Here is a 24,513-nt window from a genome sequence, read left to right as displayed (position 1 = left end):
ATGGTGGTCTTTTTAAAGAATCTGTGTCTCTCTCAGACAGGATTTGAGGTAGCTACTTTATTCTATCATATAACTTCAAATACTCCCAATTTTTTGTTGGCTTTTCTAATTTTTAAAAATGTTCATATATATTATAACTTCCTTGTAAATGTTCAGTCACTGTTATTTTTCCTCAAGAGAACCTCATTCTCTTGAGGTTTCTTTATGGAAGGACTCTACTTTCTCTCTGTGGCTGATGAGACCTTATCTTACCTGGAACTTTGCCCTTTTTATTTGCTGCTTATGAATGACCTGGGTTTGTTGGCTTCAGTAGTTCCCTAGGTGCTTTAATTGAAGTTGCCAGCTGGGGTTTATGGTAGTAAGGGGTTGTCCTTTCATTCTTCTACAGAACTAGCCTTAGGCCTTTCCAGAATGGAACTAGCAGAACTCTGTGGTCAGCAAATCCCTTTTTTTCCCCTACAGTGTGTCCTCCCTCCCTCATCCCCCCTCCCCCTTGCTTTAAAGCTTTTGCATCCAAAAAGAACAGTATCAATTGTTCTGGGGACCTGAAATTACAGGACGTGGAATGACTCCTGTCCATTCTGTCTTTCCTCAGGAGGCCCTATTGAAATTGGTTAAATGGTCTGTAATCCAAAGGATCAGATTTTGCTCTATCAGCCATGTAACAAAAGCCATTGTATTGTTGAAAAGCGACAACCTTACAAGCAGAAGGAGACAGCTTCCAATGGTTCATAACACTTGAACAATAATTGTTAGTTGTTTTTTTTGTTTGTTTTTGTTTTTGTTTTTTTGAGATGGTGTTTTGCTCTTGTTGTCCAGGCTGGAGTGCAGTGGCGCTATCTCGGCTTACTGCAACCTCTGCCTCCCGGGTTCAAGCAATTCTCCTGCCTCAGCCTCCCGAGTAGCTGGGATTACAGGCATGTGCCGCCATGCCCGGCTAATTTTGTATTTTTAATAGAGATGGGATTTCTCCATGTTGGTCAGGCTGGTCTCGAACTCCTGACGTCAGGTGATCCACCCGCCTTGGCCTCCCAAAGTGCTGGGATTACAGGCATGAGCCACCGCGCCTGGCTTAATAATTGTTAGTTTTTAAGTACAGAAATTTGATATGATGTGAGAGAGTTATTTTGATGTTTGATATTCTGATTACACCTGTCATTACAAAAGTAAAAAAAGATTTTTCCCCTTCTTTTTAGGCTGTCATTATTTGTATCAAAAACAAAGAATTTGAAAAGGCTTCAAAAATTTTGAAAAAACATATGTCCAAGGACCCCACAACTCAGGTAAATTTGATACATTTTTGCTCCTGTGACTTAAATTCATCTCATTGCTTTTTGTGGGGAAATAGGGAAAGGGTTCTTGGTCAGGAATATTACCTAAATAGTCTCCTTTCAACATGTAACACCTGCAGCAAGTTTTCTTTTATATCCAAGATAACTCACTGTAAGATTGGCTTTTCAAAATTTAGTTTTTATTAGAGAAATTTACATAAATTATTCACTTGCCTTATTTCTGTCTAGTTTATAACAGAACATTGATTTAAATGATCAGCACCAGGTATGGAGCTGACAAATGTAGTGCTTCTAACTTTATTTACATTAAATGTTGACCCTGCAGGTGCGAGGAAACTTCTTTGGTGAGAACATAGCACCTGTTTCCTGGTGTCAAAAGTTCTGTTGGTCCCCTGCTTTTATTTTTTCTTCTTCTTTTTTATTCATTTGTTTATTTATTTATTTTTGAGGCAGAGTCTCGCTTTGTTGCTCAAGCTGGGGTGCAGTGGTGCAGTCATAGTTCACTGCAGCCTCAACTTCCTGAGCTCAAGCAGTTCTTCCACCTCATCCTCCCCGGTAGCTGGGTTCACAGCTGCATGCCACCACACGTGGCTAATTTTTTAAACTTTTTGTAGAGACAGGGTCTCTTTATGTTGCCCAGGCTGGTCTGGAACTCCTGGGCTCAAGTGATCCTATGACCTCGGCCTCCCAAAGTGCTGGGATTACGTGAATCATCATGCCCAACCATTTATTTCTTCTATATACCTTTTTTTTTTTTTTTTTTTTTAAATGGAGTCTTGCTCTGTTGCCCGGGCTGGAGTATAGTGGCTCAATCTTGGCTCACTGCAACCTCTACCTCCCAGTTTCAAGCAGTTCTCTTGCCTCAGCCTCTGGAGTAGCTGGGATTACAGGCATGTGCCACCATGCTGGGCTAATTTTTTTAAGTTTTTAGTAGAGACGGGGTTTTAACATGTTGGCCAGGCTGGTCTCAAACTCCTGACCTCAAGTGATCCGCCCGCCTCGACCTCCCAAAGTGCTGGGATTACAGGTGTGAGCCACTGCACCTGGCCTCTATATAAATTTAAATTTTATTATTTGAAAAGGTAATACATGTACATAATACAGAATTCAAAAGGTATAGCCAAAGAATTTGGTGAAAATACTCTCATCTGTGACCCTCAGCCATCTTCTTCCCTTCAGAGGCAACCAATTTCTTTTTTTTTCTTTGATCCTTTCAAAGATCCTCTATGCATGTGCAAGCAAATTGTGTGTGTGTGTGTGTGTGTGTGTGTACAGACATCCACGTAGATCCATTTTCCCCATTCTTCTCATACACATACATGATTGCATATCCTACACACTAATGTGAACACTTTTCTAAATTGCTTTTTTCACTTAATATTATATCTTGGAATCATTCTGTGTTAGCATATAAGGAACTTCTTTATCTGTTTTTTATAGCTGCATAGTAACCCACTGTGGCTGAACCTGATTTATTGACCAGTCCTTTGTGTTGGGCTTCCCTTCCTGTATGTGTGCCAGTGATTTGCATTGACGGCATTGCAGAAGTTCTCATAGTGTCTGTCTCACCTCATCATCATTGAATTTTTACTGGAGTTCTACTTTCTCATGTTGCAAATATCGGTCCATTGTGTAGAAGCTGAGAAGTGATCTCCTGAATATTATTCGAGAAAAGAACTTGGCCCATCCTGTTATCCAGAACTTTTCCTATGAGACCTTCCAGCAGAAGATGCTGCGCTTCCTGGAGAGCCACCTGGATGACGCCGAGCCCTACCTCCTCACGGTGCGCCTTGGCCCTTCACCCATAACCATGGTGTGCCCTTGAGGATGTGCGGGGAATCAGAATATATGAAGTGAAAAGAGTCGATGTGTGAAAAAGACATTGAATTGTATGCACTAGCTTTCTTTTTTTTTTTTTGAGACGGAGAGTCTTGCCCTTTCTCCCAGGCCAGAGTGCGGTGGCACCATCTCGGCTCACTGCAAGCTCCACCTCCCGGGTTCACGCCATTCTCCTGCCTCAGCCTCCCGAGTAGCTGGGACTACAGGCACCCGCCACCGCGCCCGGCTAATTTTTTGTATTTTTAGTAGAGACAGGGTTTCACCATGTTAGCCAGGATGGTCTCGATCTCCTGACCTCATGATCCGCCTGCCTCGGCCTCCCAAAGTGCTGGGGTTACAGGCGTGAGCCACTGCGCCCGGCTGCACTAGCTTTCTTAATTAAATACCTTAAAAATGCAAAAGCAGGCCAGGCACAATGGCTCACGCCTGTAATCCCAGCACTTTGGGAGGCCCAGGCGGGTGGATCACCTGAGGTCAGGAGTTCGAGACCTGCCTGAACAACATGGTGAAACCCCATCTCTACTAAAAATATAAAAATTAGCTGGGCGTGGTGGCAGGCACCTGTAATCAGCTACTTTGGAGGCTGAGGCAGGAGAATCGCTTGAACCCAGGAGATGGAGATTGCAGTGAGTCAAGATTGTGCCATTGCATTCCAGCCTGGACAATGGAGCGAGACTCCGTCTCAATAAATAAATAAATAAATAATACAAAAGCAGAGATACTGGCAGAGGCAAACGGAACACACCTGGTCTCTCTCATCTACCATTTTTATCTCCTTTACACATGGTTAATCTGCCATGGTTGAAGTAGAACATTCGCTTGCAATCGATGGTGGTTCCCAAAGGCGATGACTTGTGAACTAAGTTTGGAGGAAGAGTGGTTTGGTAGATGTGGTACGATGGAGTTGCTAACAGGAAGAAGGCATGGTGTGGAGAAAGGTGTCACTGCAAGTAAAGTTGAAAGAAGCCAAATGAAAACATTCTTTAATTGGATCAAAGAGATAAAAGAATGGAAGCAGTGAGGCTCAGGACAGCCTAGGGAAGAACTAGACCCAGGCTGTCATAGGTGGGAGACTGTGGTGAAGGAACACTGAGTGAGAGTGGTTTTGTTTTGTTTTTGAAACCAGGGCTTTGGCCAAGTGCAGTGGTTCACACCTGTAATCCCAGCACTTTGGGAGGCCAAGGCCAGCAGGTTGCTTGAGCTCAGGAGTTCAAGACCACCCTGGGTAACATGGTGAAACCCCGTCTCTACAAAAAATACGAAAATTAGCCAGGTGTGGTGGCGCGCGCCTGTAGTCCCAGCTACTTGGGAGGCTGAAGTGGAAAGATCACTTGAGGCTGCCAGTGAGCTGTGGTTGTGCCACTGCACTTCAGCCTGGGCAAAAGAAACCAGGACTTTGAGAATGTGGAAAATATTCTGTCTCATAACAGATCTGCCAGGCCCATATTAGGATAGGATTAAGATCACTCCATGATCTTAGCAGTCGTTTGGCAAATCTCAGATTATTTATAAGCAGGTAGTTTGGGGTATTCAGGGAGCAGGTGTCAAGATAGTTGAGCCTGGCCTAGGGTCCTTTCTTTTCCATTCCAGGTAACTGGAAAATATCCTGCTGTTGTCTGTGTGTGTGGACAGAACTCTTGGCTTTTAGGACACCACACATTACAGATAGACATAACCGAAACTGAATGACACTGGACTGATTGGAAATGTCTAAAACTTAAGCCAGAGGGAGACAGATGAACAGATGGAGTTAGAGCAAGATTAGCCTACTCAGGGCTCTTTGTGTTATATAGGTAAGGATTCTCAAACGGTTGTTAATAAGGCAAAACATTTGTAGAAACAGTTATAAAAAATTCTATACACAAACTGGAAGATATTAGTATAAACATTTATTGCTGGGCATGGTGGCTCATGCCTGTAATCCCAGCACTTTGGGAGGCTGAGGTGGGCAGATCACTTGAGGTCAGGAGTTCGAGGCCAGCCTGGCCAACATGGTGAAACCCCGTCACAAAAATTAACTGGACATGGTGTTGGGCGCCTGTAATCCCAGATACTTGGGAGGCCGAGATGGAAGAATCACTTGAACCCAGGAGGTGGAGATTGCAGTGAGCCAAGATCGCACCACTGTACTGCAACCTGGGTGACAGAGCAAGACTCCCTCTCAAAAAAAATTTATTAGTTATCTTAAGTTTGAATAAAAAAAGCTTGATTTATAAGCCTTATAAGTTCTCTCCCATTTTATGTCCTTCGTTTTATGCCTAGATTGGATTTGTAAGTGAACTTGTTTGCATATTGAGTATATTCTTGGTGAAAGAAGCAGAGAATTAATGCAATTCTGTGGCCTCTTCTTCCTGATGACATCCTTCCTTTCCCAGATGGCCAAAAAGGCTTTGAAATCTGAGTCCACTGCCTCAAGTACAGGGAAGGAAGATAAACAGCCAGCACCAGGGCCTGTGGAAAAGCCACCCAGAGAACCCGCAAGGTAAGAAGATGCTCTCTTGTGATCTTGGGTAAAACACTGGGGTGGTCGCTGGAAGCAGTCTCCTCCTTAGGCCAGGATCAGTTCCTCTCAGCAGTCTGACCTACTAACGTGTTACAAGGTTACTCATACAGGGCACTGTGGGAGACAGCACACCCTGGGAAGATGAGGAAACAGGATGCCTGGGGTCCCTGACAACTTCCTGATTGGCCATTCCTCAAAGGCTCTTTCACCATTTCTGTCTCCTTGCCTCCCCCATATTGACTCAGTACTTTTCTTGTGGACACCTAATCTCTTAATACATTCAGGAAGCACTGTTCAGATCTGTGAGTCGAATCCCAAAACCAGTTCCTAGGCCGGGCTCGGTGGCTCACGCTTGTAATCCCAGCACTTTGGGAGGCCGAGGCGGGTGGATCACGAGGTCAGGAGATCGAGACCACAGTGAAACCCCGTCTCTACTAAAAATACAAAAAATTAGTCGGGCGTGGTGGCGGGCGCCTGTAGTCCCAGCTACTCGGAGAGGCTGAGGCAGGAGAATGGCGTGAACCCGGGAAGCAGAGCTTGCAGTGAGCCGAGATTGCGCCACTGCACTCCAGCCTGGGCGACAGAGTGAGACTCCGTCTCAAAAAAAAAAACAAAACAGTTCCTAAAGCAGGGGTCACAAGCTTAGATGCCCTTTGAGGGCCTGGTAGGAAACCTAAAGGAACAAAGTGGACCTAGGCTGAGAGCATGGGGCTGGGAACCAGGGGATGTGCTTTTCAGCTTCTTGTGGTTGTTGCTCTGTGGGAGTATCCAAGGATGCTCAGGCTTCAGGTGCTCAGATTTTTGTATGAGATGTCCAGGGTTTTCCGTGAGATTTCCCAATTTTTGGATGTTGACAGTTGATCCACTTTAAAATTTTTTTTTTCACGTGGGTTAGACAACAAGACAGGTTGCCAGATGGATTTGGCCTGCAGGCTGCCAGTTTGCCCCCCTCCTAACAGTTTTTCCCTAAAACATACGAACTGTTCCAAATGATAGATGAACTTTATTTTTAAAAGGCAGTTTCTCATTGTTCCAAGACTGTGTGGCATGCCTTTTACACGGAGAATTCTCAAGATCCTGCTCATAAGTGTGTTGTAGGCTGGGTGTGGTGGATCACGCCTGTAACCCTAGCACTTTGGGAGGCCGAGGTGGGCGGATCGCTTGAGCCCAGGAGTTCTAGGATACAGTGAGCTGTGTTCGTGCCACTGTATCCTATCTCTCTGTCGTATCTGCTATCTAGGACAGACCCGGACCCTATCTCTAAAAATAAAATGAGAAGTAAAATAAAGGTTCTCTAACTTGGAGTTTTAAATTCATAATACAACTTACATACTACATTTAAAGCCTCCTCAATTGGAGGAGTCCTCTATCTAATTTGAAGCTTCAAACTTCAAAAAAGTTGTGGCTGTTTGGATGAGCATCAACAGTGGTAAAAAAGATCTTTGTGCCTATGCTTTATTTGCAGGCAGCTACGGAATCCTCCAACCACCATTGGAATGATGACTCTGAAAGCAGCTTTCAAAACTCTATCTGGTGCACAGGATTCTGAGGCAGCCTTTGCAAAACTGGACCAGAAGGATCTGGTTCTTCCTACTCAAGCTTCCCCAGCATCCCCAGCCCTCAAAAACAAGAGACCCAGAAAAGATGAAAACGAAAGTTCAGCCCCAGCTGAGGGTGAGGGTGGCTCGGAACTGCAGCCCAAGAACAAGCGCATGACAATAAGCAGATTGGTCTTGGAGGAGGACAGCCAGAGTACTGAGCCCAGCGCAGGCCTCAACTCCTCCCAGGAGGCTGCTCCAGCGCCACCATCCAAGCCCACCGTTCTCAACCAACCCCTCCCTGGAGAGAAGAATCCCAAGTATGAAGACCTTCTTTGTAGAAATTTTGGGGCTGGTTGGTGGTCCCGGTTGGGCCTGGTATTACTTCTGTGAATGAAGTAACTTTCAGCTAAGTTACTCACCACCAAGGCTTGCTCAGACTGCTAGAATGTGACGCAGGAGCGGGCAGTGACGACGTAGCCATCCCTGCCGGTTCTGAAGCCCCACATGTGGGCTTCCAAGCCTTGCACTAGGGCATGAGTGGGGATGGAAAGGTTTCAGAGCCTCCTACTCATCGCTGCTTTCATTTTTAGCAAACATCTGAGTGTCTTGACTTCTAAACATTAGTCTTGTGTGTTAAAAGAAATTTGTTTGCATTGGGCCACATTATACTTTGACCCTTAAAAAGAGACTGATGAATATGTATAATTTTGCACCCTTCTGAGCATTTGAGACTTGGCAAGTTCAGTAAATACTTACTAATCTCCCATATCCTGCTAGGTACTGTGGGGCAGTGGCTAGAATACTTTAATTTTGCTCCCCATTGTGATTCTCATCCTGGCTTTGAGTTTTGCTTCCCTTTGTGTCCTGTGGCGGATCCTCCCTCCAGGCAGACTGGCCTGCTTGCTGTCTGGAACACGTTGTTTGTTTCTACCACTGTACTTTTGCTTCCTCTCATTCCCCACAGTGGACCGTCATCCCTTCATCATTGCTTGTCCAAATCCCATTTGTCCTTTAAAGGGAAGAAAAGCCGTTGTTGATGAAGTGCTTTCTGGGGGCAGAGCACTTTCATGTATCATCTTACTGAGTCGCTACAATCCTCACTCTGTGAGGTGATGATATATTAGCCCCGTTACACAGAGGAGAAGGGCTCAGAAAAGTTCTTAGCTCACCTGAAGTCACCGAGCTAAAAGTGGCAAAGATGGGCTTTGGATTTTTAATCCAAGTCAGTTTGACAGAAAAGCCCGTGGCCTGTATACCATGTACAACAAGTTGCCTCTCTTAAAATTCTCCTTCCTCAGTCTGGGTGCGCTGGCTCACGCCTGTAATCCCAGCACTTTGGGAGGCTGAGGCAGGTGGATCACCTGAGGTCAGGAGTTTGAGACCAGCCTGGCCAACATGGTGAAACTCCGTCTCTACTAAAAATACAAAAATTAGCCAGGCGTGGTGATGGGCGCCTGTAGTCCCAGCTTCTTGGGAAGCTGAGGCAGGAGAATTACTGGAACCTGGGAGGCGGAGGCTGCACAGTGAGCCAAGATTGCACCACTGCACTTCAGGCTGGGCAACAGAGTGTGACTCCATCTCAAAAAAACAAAAACAAAAACAACTTCTCCCTTCTCCATAGATTCCTCCCTGGTCAGCACTTCCCTGCTGTAAGTGATCCACCTTATGGATCTCCCAAGGCCACCTCTGCCTCTGCTCTGTGTTGTATTATTTGGGGACCTGTGGTCTGGCATGCATTGGACTTGGTGCCCCAAAGGGCTGTGGCATCTGATAAGTGATTTATCCTCAGGCACAGATTTGCAGTATGTCACCACTACTTGTATGTAGAAGTGAGTCACCGGCTGGCAAATGGTCATAGCTGCTGGGCAGTGGATGCAGCTCTATGCACGTTATTCTCATTTGGTACAGGATCTCATTGGCTTCTCACAGCAATCCTGTGCAGCATAGGTATTGCTCCCGGGAACAGATGAGGAAACAGGAGAGTGCGAGATTCCAGTAATTTTGTAAATGGGAGGATTTGTGAAGGTTTCAGACATACACCCTCTCTCATATGTCAAGGATATGAAGTCTAATGAATCCCCTAAAGCAGCAGGGGTTGGCAAGCTGTGGCCCTGGGGCCAAATCAGCCTGCTGCTTGTTTTTGTAAATAAAGTTTTATTGGAACACAGTCACACCCATCATCAATGTATTATCTAGGGCTGCTTTCTGTTCATTGGTAGTTTGTTGAGTAGTCACAGCAGAGACAGTGAGGCTTGCAAAGTGAAAATACTATCTGGCCCTTTACAGAAAAAAAGGATCAGTGTCCCTGCTCTAAAGAAGTATGTGTGAGGTGCCCTGGCCGCTTGTGGGAAGAAAAGCTGAGCCTACTCAGCAAGATTTTAGGTGGCTCAGATCTTGTAGAGGAACAAACATTGAGCTGGCCTGGGAAGGATGAGCAGAAGGTCGTCGAGCTTGTTGGGAGCTGGGGGACTCTAGGCAGTGGGAGCTCCTTACATACAGGCATGAGAAAGCCTGGTGTGCCCTTCAGAGTGCCATGGAACCTATGGTAGGAGAACACGGTGCACAGGAAAGAGTGAAGGTAGAAGAGTCTGCATGCTAGATGGGCCAGGCCTGGGATTTTTGTGGTCTAGTGTGTCAGGCAGAGGCTCTCAAGCTGGGCTTCGTGACACAATGACCTGTAGAATGCTCAAAAAATACATAATTCCCAGGCTCCTGGCTACTGAATTAGAAGAGGCAGGAGAATGCCCTTTAATCTGCTTTTTAAACCATGCCCCAGATAATTCTAATACAACAAATTGGAAGGCCTGATGAGACCCCACTCAGGGAAGGGAGGAAGGGAGGAAGGCTGGAGACTGGAGACCGCTGCCAGGGAGCAGGGAGCATCAGTGGGATCAGAAGGGAAGGCAGGGTTGGCAGTGTCACCTGGACAGGGCCATCATGCCCTGATCTTGTATCTCCCACAGCACCTTGCACATAGCACGTGTTTACTAGGTATTTATTCACCAAGTAAAATGAGGATTCTTTGTTCTTGCATTTTAAGGAGTGACACCCAAAACACCTGTAAAAAGCCAGCAGAGGGTAACATTTTAGGCATTTTGGGCCACGTGAGTTGTCTGTCTGTTCCATATTCTTTTCTTGTTTTTTCTTTTTCTTTTTTTCTTGAGACAGGGTTTCGCTCTGTCACCTGGGTTGGAGTGCAGTGGCACAATCTCAGCTCACTGCAATCTCTGCCTCCTAGGTTCAAGCGATTCTCCTACCTCAGCCACCATCCCCGCCCCCATCCCAGTAACTGGGACCACAGGTACGTGCCACCGCACCTGGCTAATTTTTGTATATTTTGTACAGATGGGGTTTGACCATGTAGGCTGGTCTCGAGCTCCTGGACTTAAGCGATCCACCTGCCTGGACTTCTCAAACTGCTGGGATTACAGATGTGAGCCACTGCTCCCGACTGTCTTTTTTTGTTTTTTGTTACAACCCTTAAAAAATGGGCTCGCCATTCTCACCCCAAGGTTCATGGTACACAAGCCACAGCAGCCAGACCGTAGCTTGGCAACACTTGCTAGACCATTGCTCTTCACGTTCAAACTGCCAGTCAGGAGCACAAGGACCAGGAAGTGGCCTGACTTGGCCAGGACCACTCAGCCCATTACAGTTAGGAGGAGCAGCCAGATCTCAGCCCCGTCCACATGGGAAGTCAGGAGAGGCAGTGAACATATCACCTGAAAGTCAGAGGTCTTGCAAAATCACCACCAAAGCATGTATTTGTACAGGTAATAGTGCTGAGAGTTCAACAGAGGACAGGGAGAAGGTGACCTGTGAAGACTGCAGGGAGGGAGGACAGCCACTCAGGGAACATGACAGACAAGCTGGGGACTGAGGTTCCAATTGGTTTTATTCCAGCACTGGGATAAGCACATAGAAAACAAACTAACCCCATCTGATTTTTATTTATGAATAGTCATTAACACAAGAATATCCTGAGAAGGAAAAGCCTCCTGTAAAATGTTTTCACTTTGTCTCAAGCAAATTATTCTCAAGTAACATTTGGGGATAAGATCCAATGTAAAAACAAGAGAAAGTTAGGTCTACCATTTGTCTCAGCCACTTAAGTAATTTCATAGAAAACTTATGGAACTCAAGGAATTTTTTCAAGCCTATGTACTTACTCATCAACTTGCTTTTATTATTCATTTACAAAATACCCAAACAGCATTAAAAATAAGTTTTTTCTTCATGGCGGGCAAAGAATACAGAAATTTGTCTCTACTCTTGGTTAACTTTTGCGGGTCATTTGATTTATATAAATTCCTCAAGACTCTGAATTCAGACACCTTCCATGTTTGTAAAAGATGTTATAATTCTGAGGTCAGATTTGTGCTTTGCTCTGTTCCCAGGGTAGTTATTAATCAGGTAAATGCAAAGTTGATTAGAAGAAATGGGCTATAATTTTCATTGAATAATTTGGGTTTGGGGTTATTTTCAGCTTTTGTACTTTTTTTAGCCATACCCAAGCACTTAACGTTTCATGTTCACAGGAAGGATTCTTGTTTGCTTTTTACTCTAATCTTTGATGGTATAACTCCCTTGTGGCTCTCTGACAATCGCAATGTTAGTTCAGCTAATATGCCTGCAGCTCACATTGGGGTCTGTGTTACTGTACTGGGTGTGCTATGTGTTTGGGATGGACAAAGGAAGATGTGGCCCCCGCCTTTGAGGCAGTCCTGGTTAGGGGCACACTGCAAAGTGGCACTTGGTATGGTGGAAACAGCACTGCAGGCGGGAGGAGAAAGGCTTTCTGTGTGTGTTGGGGTTGGTAGTTAGAGGAGGCTTCACTGAGAACCATGGCCTTGAAAGATGGATGAGATGTCACTTAGCAGGGAAGGGACTCCCAAGCAGAGGGGCTATGGAGAGGCAGGAAAGTACAGAGCTTATGGGAGGAAGAAAGAGCAGAACAGTGTGGCTGTGCTGTTTGCACAGGTGTGGGCATCGTGGGGCGGTTGGTTAGAAACTGACAGGCCAGACTGGATGGTCTGGACTCCCCCATACAGGCATGTAGATGCCATTGTTCAGGCAGAGAGAAGCCATTAGAGAATAGAAGAGGCATGTGGTAATTTTAGAATGATTGTCCTAAAATCATCTTTGGCTTTGGAAGGGGAAGAGGCTAGCGGCAGAGACTCTAGTTAAGAGGCTAGTGGAATACTGATGAAAGGCGCTGTGAGCTTGAACAAGGGGAATGGAAATGGAAAAATCAGTCCAGATATAGGAAGAAGGCATGTCCAAGGAAGAGAGGGAGGAGTTTGCAGGTTCTAAATCAGAAAAATACTGAGACCTTTAAAAAGAGTCAAAACCAAACAAGCAAAAAAACAGGAAAATGAACAGATTTTTTAGAGAGGTGGTGATGTGCTTCATGTACTCAGTGCTGAATTTGAAGGGTGTCCTGCAGCCTGAGGGGTGTTACGTGGAGATGCCTGGCCAGCCAGGAGAAAGGACAGTGGCTTTGGAAGGTGCATGCAGGCGAACCTCGATTGTGGTCACAACGGGACAGGAAGGAGTACAGGGCCAAGAGTGAGCCAAGGCCAGAATCTGGGACAATCCAGGATGAATCTGTTTTACACCTCGTGCTCTCCTTGATCTCCCCTCAGAGTACCCAAAGGCAAGTGGAACAGCTCTAATGGGGTTGAAGAAAAGGAGACTTGGGTGGAAGAGGATGAACTGTTTCAAGTTCAGGGTAAGCAGAAGATTCTCCTTGGCCTCTTCTTGATGCTTGCTGAAGTACAGATGCATGTTACTGTCATGTTAATATTCCAGAAGCTGCTTGTCTCCAAACTAGAAAAAGTTCAGTAAGTTCCCGACCTCATTTTAGTTCATGAAGAATCAGTTTTGTTTTGTTTTTCCCTTTTCAGACAGGGTCTTGTTCTGTCACCCAGGCCAGAGTGCAGTGGTGTAAACATGGCTCACTGAGCTTCAACCTTCTGGGCTCAAGTGATCCTCCTGCCTCAGCCTCCCAAGTAGCTGGGACTACAGGTGTGCACCACCACACCTGGCTGTTTTTTTCACTTTTTGTAGAGATGGGGTCTCACTTTGTTGCTCAGGCTAGTCTCAAACTCTTGGGCTCAAGCGATCCTTCCACCTCAGCCTCCCAGAGTGAGTCACTGTGCCCTGGTCAAGGAGTCAGTCTGATGTCCTCTCCCAGTAAATAATGGAGACTGTCAGAGTAACACCTTATGTTTAAAGAGAGTTCTTGGTTTTGTCTTAATAACGCTTATGATATTTAATTATAGTTGATGTTCTTCCTAAAATCCTTCAATTAGATGCGGTAGTAGGGGGGTCGTTCCCTGCATTTCTTGTTTAAAGAAAAAAAAATCTTAACAGTTTCTATATAGAAATCCTTTTTTCTTTTTTTTTTTGAGACAGGGTCTCACTCTCATCCAAGCTGGAATGCAGTGGTATAATCTTGGCTCACTGTAGCCTTGACATCCTGGGCTAAAGCAATTCTCCCACCTTAGCCTCTGGAGTAGTGGGGACTACAGGCCCTTGCCACCACGCCCAGCTAATCTTTTTTTGTATTTTTAGTAGAGACAGGGTTTCACCATGTTGGCCAGTATGATCTCAAACTCCTGGGCTCAAGCAATCTGTCCGCCTCATCCTCCCAAAGTGCTAGGACTATACTTGTGAGCCACCATAACCTGCCAAAATTTTTTTTCTTTTTTTCTTTTTTTGAGACGGAGTCTTGCTGTGTTGCCCAGGCTGGAGTGCAATGGTGCGATCTCGGCTCACTGCAACCTCCACCTTCCAGGTTCAAGCAATTCTCCTGCCTCAGCCTCCTGAGTAGCTGGGATTGCAGGTGTGTCACACCATGCCTGGCTAATTTTTGTATTTTTAGCAGTCGGGTTTTCAGCATGTTGGGCAGGCTGCTCTCAAACTCCTGACCTCAAGTGATCTGCTCGCCTCAGCCTCCCAAAGTGCTGGGACTACAGCTATAAACCACTGTGCCCAGCCCAATTTTTTTTTTTTCTATGATAAGAAACTTTTCTGGCTAGGCATGGTGGCTCACGCGTATAATCCCCAGCACTTGGAGAGGCTGAGGTGGGAGGATTGCTTGAGCCTAAGAATTAGAGACCAGTCTGGACAATATAATGAGAACCCCAATCTACAAAAAAAAAAAAAAAAAAAAATTAGCCAGGCATGGTGTCACACACCTGTAGTCCCAGCTACTTGGAAGACTGAGGCCCAGAGGTTGAGGCTGCAGTGGGCAGTGATCATACCATTGCATTCGACTGGGTAACCGAGTGAGACTTTGTCTCAAAAAAGAAGGAGAGAAAGAGAGAGAGACAGAAACTTCCATAATTAATAACTTCATAGCATTTGCATTAGAATCTCTTCCCGCCACATTTTGCATTCTAATGGAAATATCTAAGGGCTAAACCTTAATGTAGGGAGTTGTAAAGACTTTTGTAACATAGCAACAATAGTCCTTTGCCAGTCCCAGAGGTTTTGTCCTTGACAATTACCTTCATTGGCAAAAATGTAGTTGGCAAGATAAGATCATGTGGAAAGTGGGGGAAGTAACAGAAAAACAAGAAAAATTACATTAAATATTTAAAAACAACAGGATATAAAACTTCTAGAAGCTGTGCGCAGTGGCTCACACCTGTAATCCCAGCACTTTGGGAAGCTGAGGCGGGCAGATCACCTGAGGTCGGGAGTTTGAGACCAGCCTGACCAACATGGAGAAACCTCGTCTTTACTAAAAATACAAAATTAGCTGGGCATGGTGGCACACGCCTGTGATCCCAGCTACTCGGGAGGCTGAGGCAGGAGAATCGCTTGAACTCGGGAGGTGGACGTTGCGGTGAGCCGAGATCCCGCCATTGCACTCCAGCCTGGGCAACAAGAGCAAGACTCTGTCTCAAAAAAAAAAAAAGTTCTAGAAAAGAGCAACTTCTAATGCAGTCCAGATTTGTTAGCTTTAGAAACCTGCTTTCACTGTAGTATGAAGTAGTTCATAATTTAAAAGTAATCTGTTCCTGGCCAGGCATGGTGGCTTACACCTGTAATCCCAGCACTTTGGGAGGCCGAGGCGAGTGGATCACCTGAGGTCAGGAGACCAGCCTGACCAAAATGGTGAAACCCTGTCTCTACTAAAAATACAAAAATTAGCTGGGTGTGGTGGCGCATACCTGTAATCCCAGCTACTCAGGAGGCTGAGGCAGGAGAATCACTTGAACCTGGGAGGTGGAGGTTGCAATGAGCCAAGATCATGTCATTGCACTCCAGCCTGAGTGACAAGAGCAAAACTCCATCTCAAAAAAAAAAGTAAATAAAAATAAAAAAAAAAGTAATCTGTTCCTGTCAGTGTCCCTTTTCCAGAGCATCTTCTTCCATTGTTTAGGAGATACTGCTTAGGACATCGGCATCTGCTGAGATAGACATTCTAGCAGGTTTCATGTTTATGTAATGTTCCCTTTTCTTTTCTTTTTTTTTTTTTTTTCCTTCTGAGATGGAATCTCGCTCTGTTGCCCAGACTGGAGTGCAGTGGTGCAATCTTTGCTCACTGCAAGCATCGCCTCCCAGGTTCACTCCATTCTCCTGCCTCAGCCTCTCCAGTGGCTGGGACTACAGGTGCCCACCACCATGCTTGGCTAATTTTTTGTATTTTTAGTAGAGACGGGGTTTCACCGTGTTAGCCAGGATGGTCTCAATCTCCTGACCTCATGATCCACCTGCCTTGGCCTCCCAAAGTGCTGGGATTACAGGTGTGAGCCACCGCGCCTGGCCTTTTTTTCTTTTTTTGAGACAGAGTCTCACTCTGTCGCTCAGACTGGAGTGCAGTGACGTGATCTCAGCTCACTGCAACCTCTGCCTCCGAGGTTCAGGTGATTCTCCTGCTTCAGCCTCTCCAGTAGCTGGGGTTACAAGTGCCCGCCACTATGCCCGGCTAGTTCTTTGTATTTTTAGTAGAAACGGGGTTTCACTGTGTTAGCCAGGATGGTCTCGATCTCCTGACCTCATGATCCACCCGCCTCGGCCTCCCAAAGTGCTAGGATTACAGGCGTGAGCCACCGTGCCTGGCCTTTTTTTTCTTTTTTTGAGACAGAGTCTCACTCTGTTGCTCAGACTGGAGGGCAGTGACGTGATCTCAGCTCACTGCAACCTCCGCCTCCCAGGTTCAGGTGATTCTCCTGCTTCAGCCTCCCCGGTAGCTGGGATTACAGGCACACACCACCATGCCCGGCTAATTTTTGTATTTTTAGTAGAGACGGGGTTTCACCATGTTGCCCAGGATGGTCTTGATCTCCTGGCCTCGTGATCTGCCCATCTCGGCCTCCCAAAGTGCTGGGATTACAGACGTGAGCCACCATGCCCAGCCCTTGCAGCTTTTTAACTGGCTCCCATTGGCTTCAAATGGCATGTCTTTTATACTTGTATACCATCTCCCATAGCCCTCTGGTGTTTTATTTATTTATATATTTTATTTTTATTTTTTGAGACAGAGTCTCCATCTGTCACCCAGGCTGGAGTACAGTGGTGTGATCTCGGCTCACTGCAACCTCACCTCCTGGGTTCCAGTGATTTTCCTGTCTCAGCCTCCCAAGTAGCTGGGACTACAGGCGCCTGCCACCATGCCCAGCTAATTTTTGTATTTTTAGTAGAGAGGGGGTTTCACCATGTTGGCCAGGCTGGTCTTGAACTCCTGGCCTCAAGTGATCCACCCGTCTCAGCCTTCCAAAGTGCTGAAATTATAGATGTGGGCCACCACACCCAGCCTCCCTCTGGTCTTTTAAAAAATCCAGAGGTTGCCGGGCGCGGTAGCTCATGCTCACTGCAAGCTCCGCCTCCCGGGTTCACGCCATTCTCCTGCCTCAACCTCCGAAGTAGCTGAGACAACAGGCGCCCACCACCACGCCTGGCTAATTTTTTGTATTTTTAGTAGAGATGGGGTTTCACTGTGTTAGCCAGGATGGTCTCCATCTCCTGACCTCGTGATCCGCCCGCCTGGGCCTCCCAAAGTGCTGGGATCACAGACGTGAGCCACCGCGCCCGGCATGATCTCTTATCTATAGGGTGAGAAGGGGAGCTTGAGCAGATCTCAAGCTTCCTCTTGCATGGAAGTGGAAAGCAATAATTATTATCCCATTCTTCTGTTTAGGGAACTGAACCAAATTGTACTTTTTTTTTTTTGAGACAGAGTTTCGCTTCTTTGCCCAGGCTAGAGTGCATTGGCACGATCTCGGCTCACTGCAACCTCCGCCTCCCAGTTTCAAGTGATTCTCCTGCCTCAGCCTCCCCAGTAGCTGAGATTACAGGCATGTGCCACCACACCCAGCTAAATTTTGTGTTTTTAGTAGAGACAGAGTTTCACCATGTTGGCCAGGCTGGTCTCGAACCCCTGACCTCAAGTGATCCGCCCACCTCAGCCTCCCAAAGTGTTGGGATTACAGGTGTGAGCCACGACCCGGACCCAAATTGTACTTCTATAAAATGAACAAGGACTTGAAAATTCTAGGCTGGGCGTAGTGGCTCATGCCTGTAATCCCAGCACTTTGGGAGGCCGAGGCAGGCGGATTCCTTGAACTCAGGAGTTGGAGACCAGCCTGGGCAAGATGGCAAAACTCCATCTCTACAAAAAATACAAACAAAAAAAAAAATTAGGCCAGGAGTGGTGGCTCACACCTGTAATCTCAGCACTTTTGGAGGCCGAGGCAGGTGGATCACAAGGTCAGAAGTTCGAGACCGGCATGGCCAATATGGTGAAACCCTGTATCTACTAAAAATACAGAAATTAGCCAGGCGTGGTGGCGGGCGCCGATAGTCCCAGCTACTCAGGAGGCTGAGGCAGGAGAATAGCTTGAACCCAGGAGGTGGAGGTTGCAGTGAGCTGAGATTGCACCACTGCACTCCAGCCTGGGCAAAAAAATAAAATAAGAAAAAGATTAAAAAATGAAGGAAAAAAAAATTTTAGTACAAAACAGCAAAACCATATTTTTTTGTTTGTTTGTTTTCGAGACAGAGTCTCGCTCTGTCGCCCAGGCTGGGGTGCAGTGGCGCGATCTTGCCTCACCGCAACGTCCGCCTCCTGGGTTCAAGCGATTCTCCTGCCTCAACCTCCCAAGTAGCTGGGACTATAGGCGTGTGCCACCACGCCCGGCTAATTTTCATATTTTTAGTAGAGAAGGAGTTTCACCATGTTGGCCAGACTGGTCTCGAACTCCTGACCTCAGCTGATCCGCCCGCCTTGGCCTCCCAAAGTGCTAGGATTACAGGCGTGAGCCACCGCACCCAGCCAAAACCATATGATTTCAAAACAGTGGTTAGCAAGGGGTTATAATGCAGAAATTATACATATAAACACACCTATAGTCATGTGCCACATCACGAAGTTTTGGTTAACGATGGACTGCATATATGGTGACGGTGGTCCCATTAGGTTATATATAGAGCTGAAAAATTCATATGGCCTAGTGACATTGTAGATGTCATAGGCATTGTAACATTGTAGTGCAGTGCATTACTTTGTCTATGTTTAGATACACAATATTTACCATTGTGTCACAGTTGCATGTCACACGCTGTACAGGTTTGTAGCAGAACGATAGGCTACACCATATATCCTAGGCAGATTCCTCTTTTGCAGAGGTTGGCTAAGGTAATAGTAATCGGTAAGATTAAGGGGAGTAGGACTGTTACAGCAGTGGAAGAATACATGTTTGTTACTTTTATTTGGAGTTGCACCAATGTTTTTTTTTTTTTTTTTTTGAGACGGAGTCTCGCTCTGTCACCCAGGCTGGAGTGCAGTGGCGCGATCTCGGCTCACTGCAAGCTCCGCCTCCTGGGTTCACGCCATTCTCCTGCCTCAGCCTCTCCAAGTAGCTGGGACTACAGGCGCCCGCCACCACGCCCGGCTAATTTTTTTGTATTTTTAGTAGAGACGGGGTTTCACCGTGGTCTCGATCTCTTGACCTCGTGATCCGCCCGCCTCGGCCTCCCAAAGTGCTAGGATTACAAGCGTGAGCCACCGCGCCCGGCCTGCACCAATGTTTTTGGTTCCTAAGTCCAGTGGATGACTCTAGTCCTTTAAAAGTTGAGAAAGCCATGTTGTTAGACATGGGGACCTGAGTTAGCAGTTGTCAGATACTTTCTTGGTAGATAAGAAGTTGCAGGCTAGAGCCTAGGCTCTACCATCTAGGTTTGTGTAAGTCACACAAGGATGAAATCACCTAACAATGCATTTCTTAGAACATATCCCCATTGTTAAGCAACATACGACTGTATGTATACATACACACAGTAATACCTATATGTATATGTTGACATACATATACATAAGGGTTTTAAATATGACCTTCCCTCAGTAATTTTAGAAAACGATGTTGGGGCCGGGCATGGTAGCTCACACCTGTAATCCCAGCTCTTTGGGAGGCCGAGGTGGGTGGATCACTAGGTCAGGAGATCGACACCACCCTGGCTAACACAGTGAAACCCTGACTCTACTAAAAATACAAAAATTAGCCGGGCATGGTGGCTTATGCCTGTAATCCCAGCACTTTGGAAGGCTGAGATGAGCGGATCATGAGGTCAGGAGATCGAGACCATCCTGGCTAACACGGTGAAACCCCATCTCTACTAAAAATACAGAAAAATTAGCTGGGCATAGTGGTGGGCGCCTGTAGTCCCAGCTACTCGGGAGACTGAGGCAGGAGAATGGCGTGAACCTGGAAGGCGGAGCTTGCAGTGAGCCGAGATAGCGCCACTGCACTCCAGCCTGGGCGACAGAACGAGACTCCGTCTGAAACAAACAAACAAACAAAAATTAGCTGGGCGCGGTAGTGGACGCCTGTAGTCCCAGCTACTCGGGAGGCTGAGGCAGGAGAATGGCGTAAACCTGGGAGGCGGAGCTTGCAGTGAGCCAAGATAGCGCCACTGCACTCCAGCCTGGGCGACAGAGCGAGACTCTGTCTCAAAAAAAAAAAAAACAATGTCGATTTTACTGAGGAGCTTGAAACCCATCACTAGCCAGCATTTACGGATGCCTGTTTGTAAAGCACTTGCATTGTACAGGTTCTCATAGGCTGAAGTGACTGGTGTGTTTGCAAATAAAGGAGAAAAGTAAATTATCCTTTAGTGATATCCTTTCTCTTCTCAATGCTTGTGAAATTTGAAAAAGTTTTCCCTTTGGGGACATTCCATGTCTTTTTCTTGTGGTTTGTGCAGAGAAAGGTGAACTCTGAAATGAGTCTACTTTTAATGTTTTCCAGCAGCACCAGATGAAGACAGTACAACCAATATAACAAAAAAGCAGGTAATTTAAAATTCTCATTTCTGATACTGGTTATGTGGGTAGAGCAGAGGTAAAATAAGCCCCCTGTCTCATAGGTATAGACTGGTTACGTACCCAGTAAAAACCTTTTTTTGAGATTTTCAGATAATCCAAACTAAGTTAAAGTAATAATTATCTTCTGGAAGAAAAGCCTAGGAAGACAGATGACACATTTTCCGGAACACGAATGATGTAGATATGTTTGCAGTTTGGAATGCAGAAGTGATTGTTACTTAAGGATCACATGGCAGGACATCAAGAATTCCTGTGTCCAGATCCACAGTGCTCATATCCTGTCCATTCCATGTTTTAAAAACATAAGCTGTGCTTTCAGGTTCAGATGATCCTCCTGGGATTCTTGAGTTTACCTTATCACTACATTGGAGAAAATGTAAGTAAGTGGAGAGGAAAGGTGGTGATAAATCTTTTGGTTTTCTTTTGCAGAAGTGGACTGTAGAAGAAAGCGAGTGGGTCAAGGCTGGAGTGCAGAAATATGGGGAAGGAAACTGGGCTGCCATTTCTAAAAATTACCCATTTGTTAACCGAACAGCTGTGATGATTAAGGATCGCTGGCGGACCATGAAAAGACTTGGCATGAACTGAAACAGGCTTTCATTTCCACAGAATTCACAGGAGCATGGTTCCTAATAATAGCCCCTGATAGTCTGCTGTTTCTTTTCTTTTTTTTTTTTTTTTTTTTTTTGAGACAGAGTCTCGCTCTGTCACCCAGGCTGGAGTGCAGTGGCGCAATCTCAGCTTACTGCAAGCTCCGCCTCCCAGGCTCACGCCATTCTCCTGCATCAGCCTCCCGAGTAGCTGGGACTACAGGCGCCCGCCACCACGCCCGGCTAATTTTTTGTATTTTTAGTAGAGACGGGGTTTCACCGTGTTAGCCAGGATGGTCTCAATCTCCTGACCTCGTGATCCGCCCACCTTGGCCTCCCAAAGTGCTGGGATTACAGGCATGAGCCACCGTGCCCGGCATCTGCTGTTTCTTTCGGAAGCTGGGCTGGGATGAGAATTTTGGGCAACCTCCTTTGACGTGGGGGAGGTCCCAGTTCCACTTCATCACTGTTGGAGATCATGGAGCTAAGAAGCAGAGCCAAGTCCACCCATGTCCTTGGCAGAGATGACAGGCACACAGCTTTTGCAGTGCCAGAATATCATTAGTGTTTCCCTTCTTTAGTGGTTTGCTTAAATTTAAATCCCTGGTAATCTGTAGAACCTTCTCCTAGGAAATGGTGAAGTCTATTAGGAGCCACTTGTGACTCCATGACCTGTTAAAACCAGCAGTGTGAGTATTATTTGGAGTAAATTTGTTCCACGTCAAGTTCTGGCGTTCTGATGCAAATGCAAAGGAACTTAGTCTGTTATGAACCCAGGTTGATGACAGACCAATCCTTGTGGAATAAGATTCCCTTTAAAAACTCTTTAGCCAGTCGTGACATCAACCCTAGACCTGTCTGCCTTGGCATTTGCTCTCAACATCTGCTGGGCTATGTAGGCAGGTTTATCCTCCACTTCTCATGTGGTTGAACCAGTGTGTTTTTTGGTAAAATGGTGATTGTAGATAAGCTTAGTTCCCCGATCCCCTGCCCCCTGTCCCCTGCCTCTTTTCCCAATTCCCTTCCTTATACTGGACTTTTAAAGCTTAAAAAAAAATCCTGATTGAATATAAATGCCTAATTTCATTCTTTGTGAAATGGTTGCTTCCTCCTGATTCCCTAATTGTGCTGTGTTCGTGTCTTGCACTGGAATTCAACATTCCCTTCTCCTTTTGTACTGTGTTGTGCTTGCTGTCTCTCCCGACACCCTTAAAGACTGTCTTTTTAGCAAAAAATTTCAGTAAAGTGTTTTCTGTAATCTTTTTTTAAAAGGTGAGAACTAATTATTGTCCATACTTGTAGCATTCTTCATTAAAGTCTTGCTTCTCTCAACTGTAAGTAGCTGTTTAATTGCAGCACAGCATGTATTCACAGAGGGAGGTAGCAAAATGTTGAACAAACTTTGCTGAACTATTTTGATCAAGAAGCTGATGTCAGACTTTATTGAATGTTTTAATCCTTGGAAGCTATGTCAAACAGATGATGTGGAAGTTTCCTCTTAACCTTTCAGTTTTGTCATATATCATTTCTGGGGACAAAAGAATTCCCCCTTTCTCACTTCTGAGTGAGTGAAAGGCAAGGTTTAAAGAAATGCTACAGTTTTAAAATTCATCCATTAGGCCAGGCATGGTGGCTAATGCCTGTAATCCCAGCACTCTGGGAGGCCAAGGCAGGAGGATCACTTGAGGTCAGGAGTTCAAGACCAGCCTGGCCAACATAGTAAAACCCTATCTGTACTAAAAATACAAAAATTAGCTGGGCTTGGTGGCGAGCGCCTGTAATCCCAGCTATTCAGGAGGCTGAGGCAGGAGAATCACCTGAACTCGGGAGATGGAAGTTGCAACGAGCCAAGATCATGCCACTGCACTCCAGCCTGGGCAACAAAGCGAGACTCTATCTCAAAACAAAACAAAACTGGCTGGGAGCAGTGGCTCACCCCTGTAATCCCAGCACTTTGGGAGGCCAAGAAGGGTAGGATCACCTGAGGTCAGGAGTTCAAGACCAGCCTGGCCAACATGGTGAAACCCCATCTCTACTAAAAATACAAAATCTTAGCCATCCATGGTGGCGGGCACCTGTAATCCCAGCCTCTTGGGAGGCTGAGGCAGGAGAACTGCTTGAACTTGGGAGCCTCTGCCTCCTGGGTTCACACCATTCTCCTGCCTCAGCCTCCTGAGTAGCTGGGACTACAGGCACCCGCCACCACACCTGGCTAATTTTTTGTATTTTTCGTAGAGACGGGGTTTCACCATGTTAGCCAGGATGGTCTCGATCTCCTGACCTCAATGATCCGCCCGCCTCAGCCTCCCAAAGTGCTGGGATTACAGGCGTGAGCCACCGCGCCCAGCATCAGTGTTTCTTAAACTTGAGAATGCTTATGTTCATTAATATTTTTTCACATAATTCAGTGTTGTTTTTATTACAGTTATTGAAATGTATACAAAGATAAAACTATGCTTACAGCTTCTGTAGAACTATAAAACTTACTATGAACTGACGATTGTTTCGCCGAAACCAAGTCACTGCTTATGACGTGACCAGTGCTAGGACTGCGACGGTGGTGCGACTCAGGTGGGGGATGCCTATGCCACGTGTGCTGATAGAAGTTCCCAGACTCTTCTGTCACTTGAGCGAGACTGCCACAGAGCCACTGTGCTCCCAGAGTGCTGTGATGTCATTTGGCCTTTGCTAGAACTGAACCACACATATAGAGTCTGTTTTCTGCCTACTTAGCCTGTGACGCTTTGAGTCAATGCAAATAATTGCTGGAAGGTGTTAATGCTGTTTTATTTTTTGTTTTTTAAGGTTATGACTAAGGCTAGGCGCAGTGGCTCACACCTGTAATCCTAGCACTTTAGGAGGCCAAAGCATGGGGATCACTTGAGCCCAGAAGTTTGAGACCAACCTAGGCAACATGGCAAAACCTCATCTCTACAAACAGTACAAAAATCAGCCAGGTGTGGTGATGCACTCCTGTGGGCCCAGCTACTCAGGAGGCTGAAGTGGGAGGATTGTTTGAGCCCGAGAGGGTGAGGCTGCAGTGAACTATGTTTGTGCCACTGCACTCCAGCCTGGAAGACAGAGTGATACCATCTCAAGGGAGCAAAAAAAAGATATGACTAAAAAATGTTTAGGCAGTGTCAGAACTCAGAGACTGAGAGCTTGAGAATGAGAAACACTGGCCTGCCTGGTGGTTAAGAGCATGAGCCTCCACTGGGGACCCAGCTCTGCCAGGTATGCTTGTGGGAGCATGAGCCACCACTGGAATCTCTGAATGTCTGTGTCCTCATCTCTAATGCCAGAGCTCACAATACCTCCCTTGCAGGGCTATTGTGAGAATAAAATAAGATGCAGTTAAATCTTAGCTCAGTGCCTGCCATGAAGGAGGTGAGTGTTGAAATCATGAATAAAA

At 46.1% G+C, this 24,513-nt stretch overlaps 1 protein-coding gene across 4 annotated transcripts; it reads left to right on the top strand.

Annotated features, from left to right (window-relative positions):
* The first annotated feature begins 1,178 nt into the window (after nt 1–1,178).
* On the top strand, nt 1,179–22,433 carry TERF2 (telomeric repeat binding factor 2). Of its 4 annotated transcripts, none has more exons than XM_032157777.2 (7): nt 1,179–1,283; nt 2,929–3,075; nt 5,507–5,613; nt 7,100–7,492; nt 12,821–12,906; nt 20,438–20,478; nt 20,941–22,433. In XM_032157777.2, exons 1-7 carry the CDS (start codon nt 1,260–1,262, stop codon nt 21,097–21,099), a joined length of 957 nt encoding a protein of 318 aa, XP_032013668.1. In that variant the 5' UTR covers nt 1,179–1,259; the 3' UTR covers nt 21,100–22,433. The 4 variants fall into 4 exon arrangements, 3 of the variants coding, with proteins under 3 accessions (XP_032013668.1, XP_032013667.1, XP_058297137.1); XR_009214236.1 differs by having other exon boundaries at nt 1,183–1,283; nt 20,391–20,478; nt 20,941–20,999; XM_032157776.2 differs by having other exon boundaries at nt 1,185–1,283; nt 20,435–20,478.
* The last annotated feature ends 2,080 nt before the right edge of the window (nt 22,434–24,513 follow it).

Source organism: Hylobates moloch, unplaced genomic scaffold (genome assembly GCF_009828535.3).
Source record: "Hylobates moloch isolate HMO894 unplaced genomic scaffold, HMol_V3 SCAFFOLD_6, whole genome shotgun sequence".
In the NCBI taxonomy this organism is placed as follows: Eukaryota; Metazoa; Chordata; class Mammalia; order Primates; family Hylobatidae; genus Hylobates; species Hylobates moloch.
This window is presented reverse-complemented; position numbering and strand designations above follow the sequence as displayed.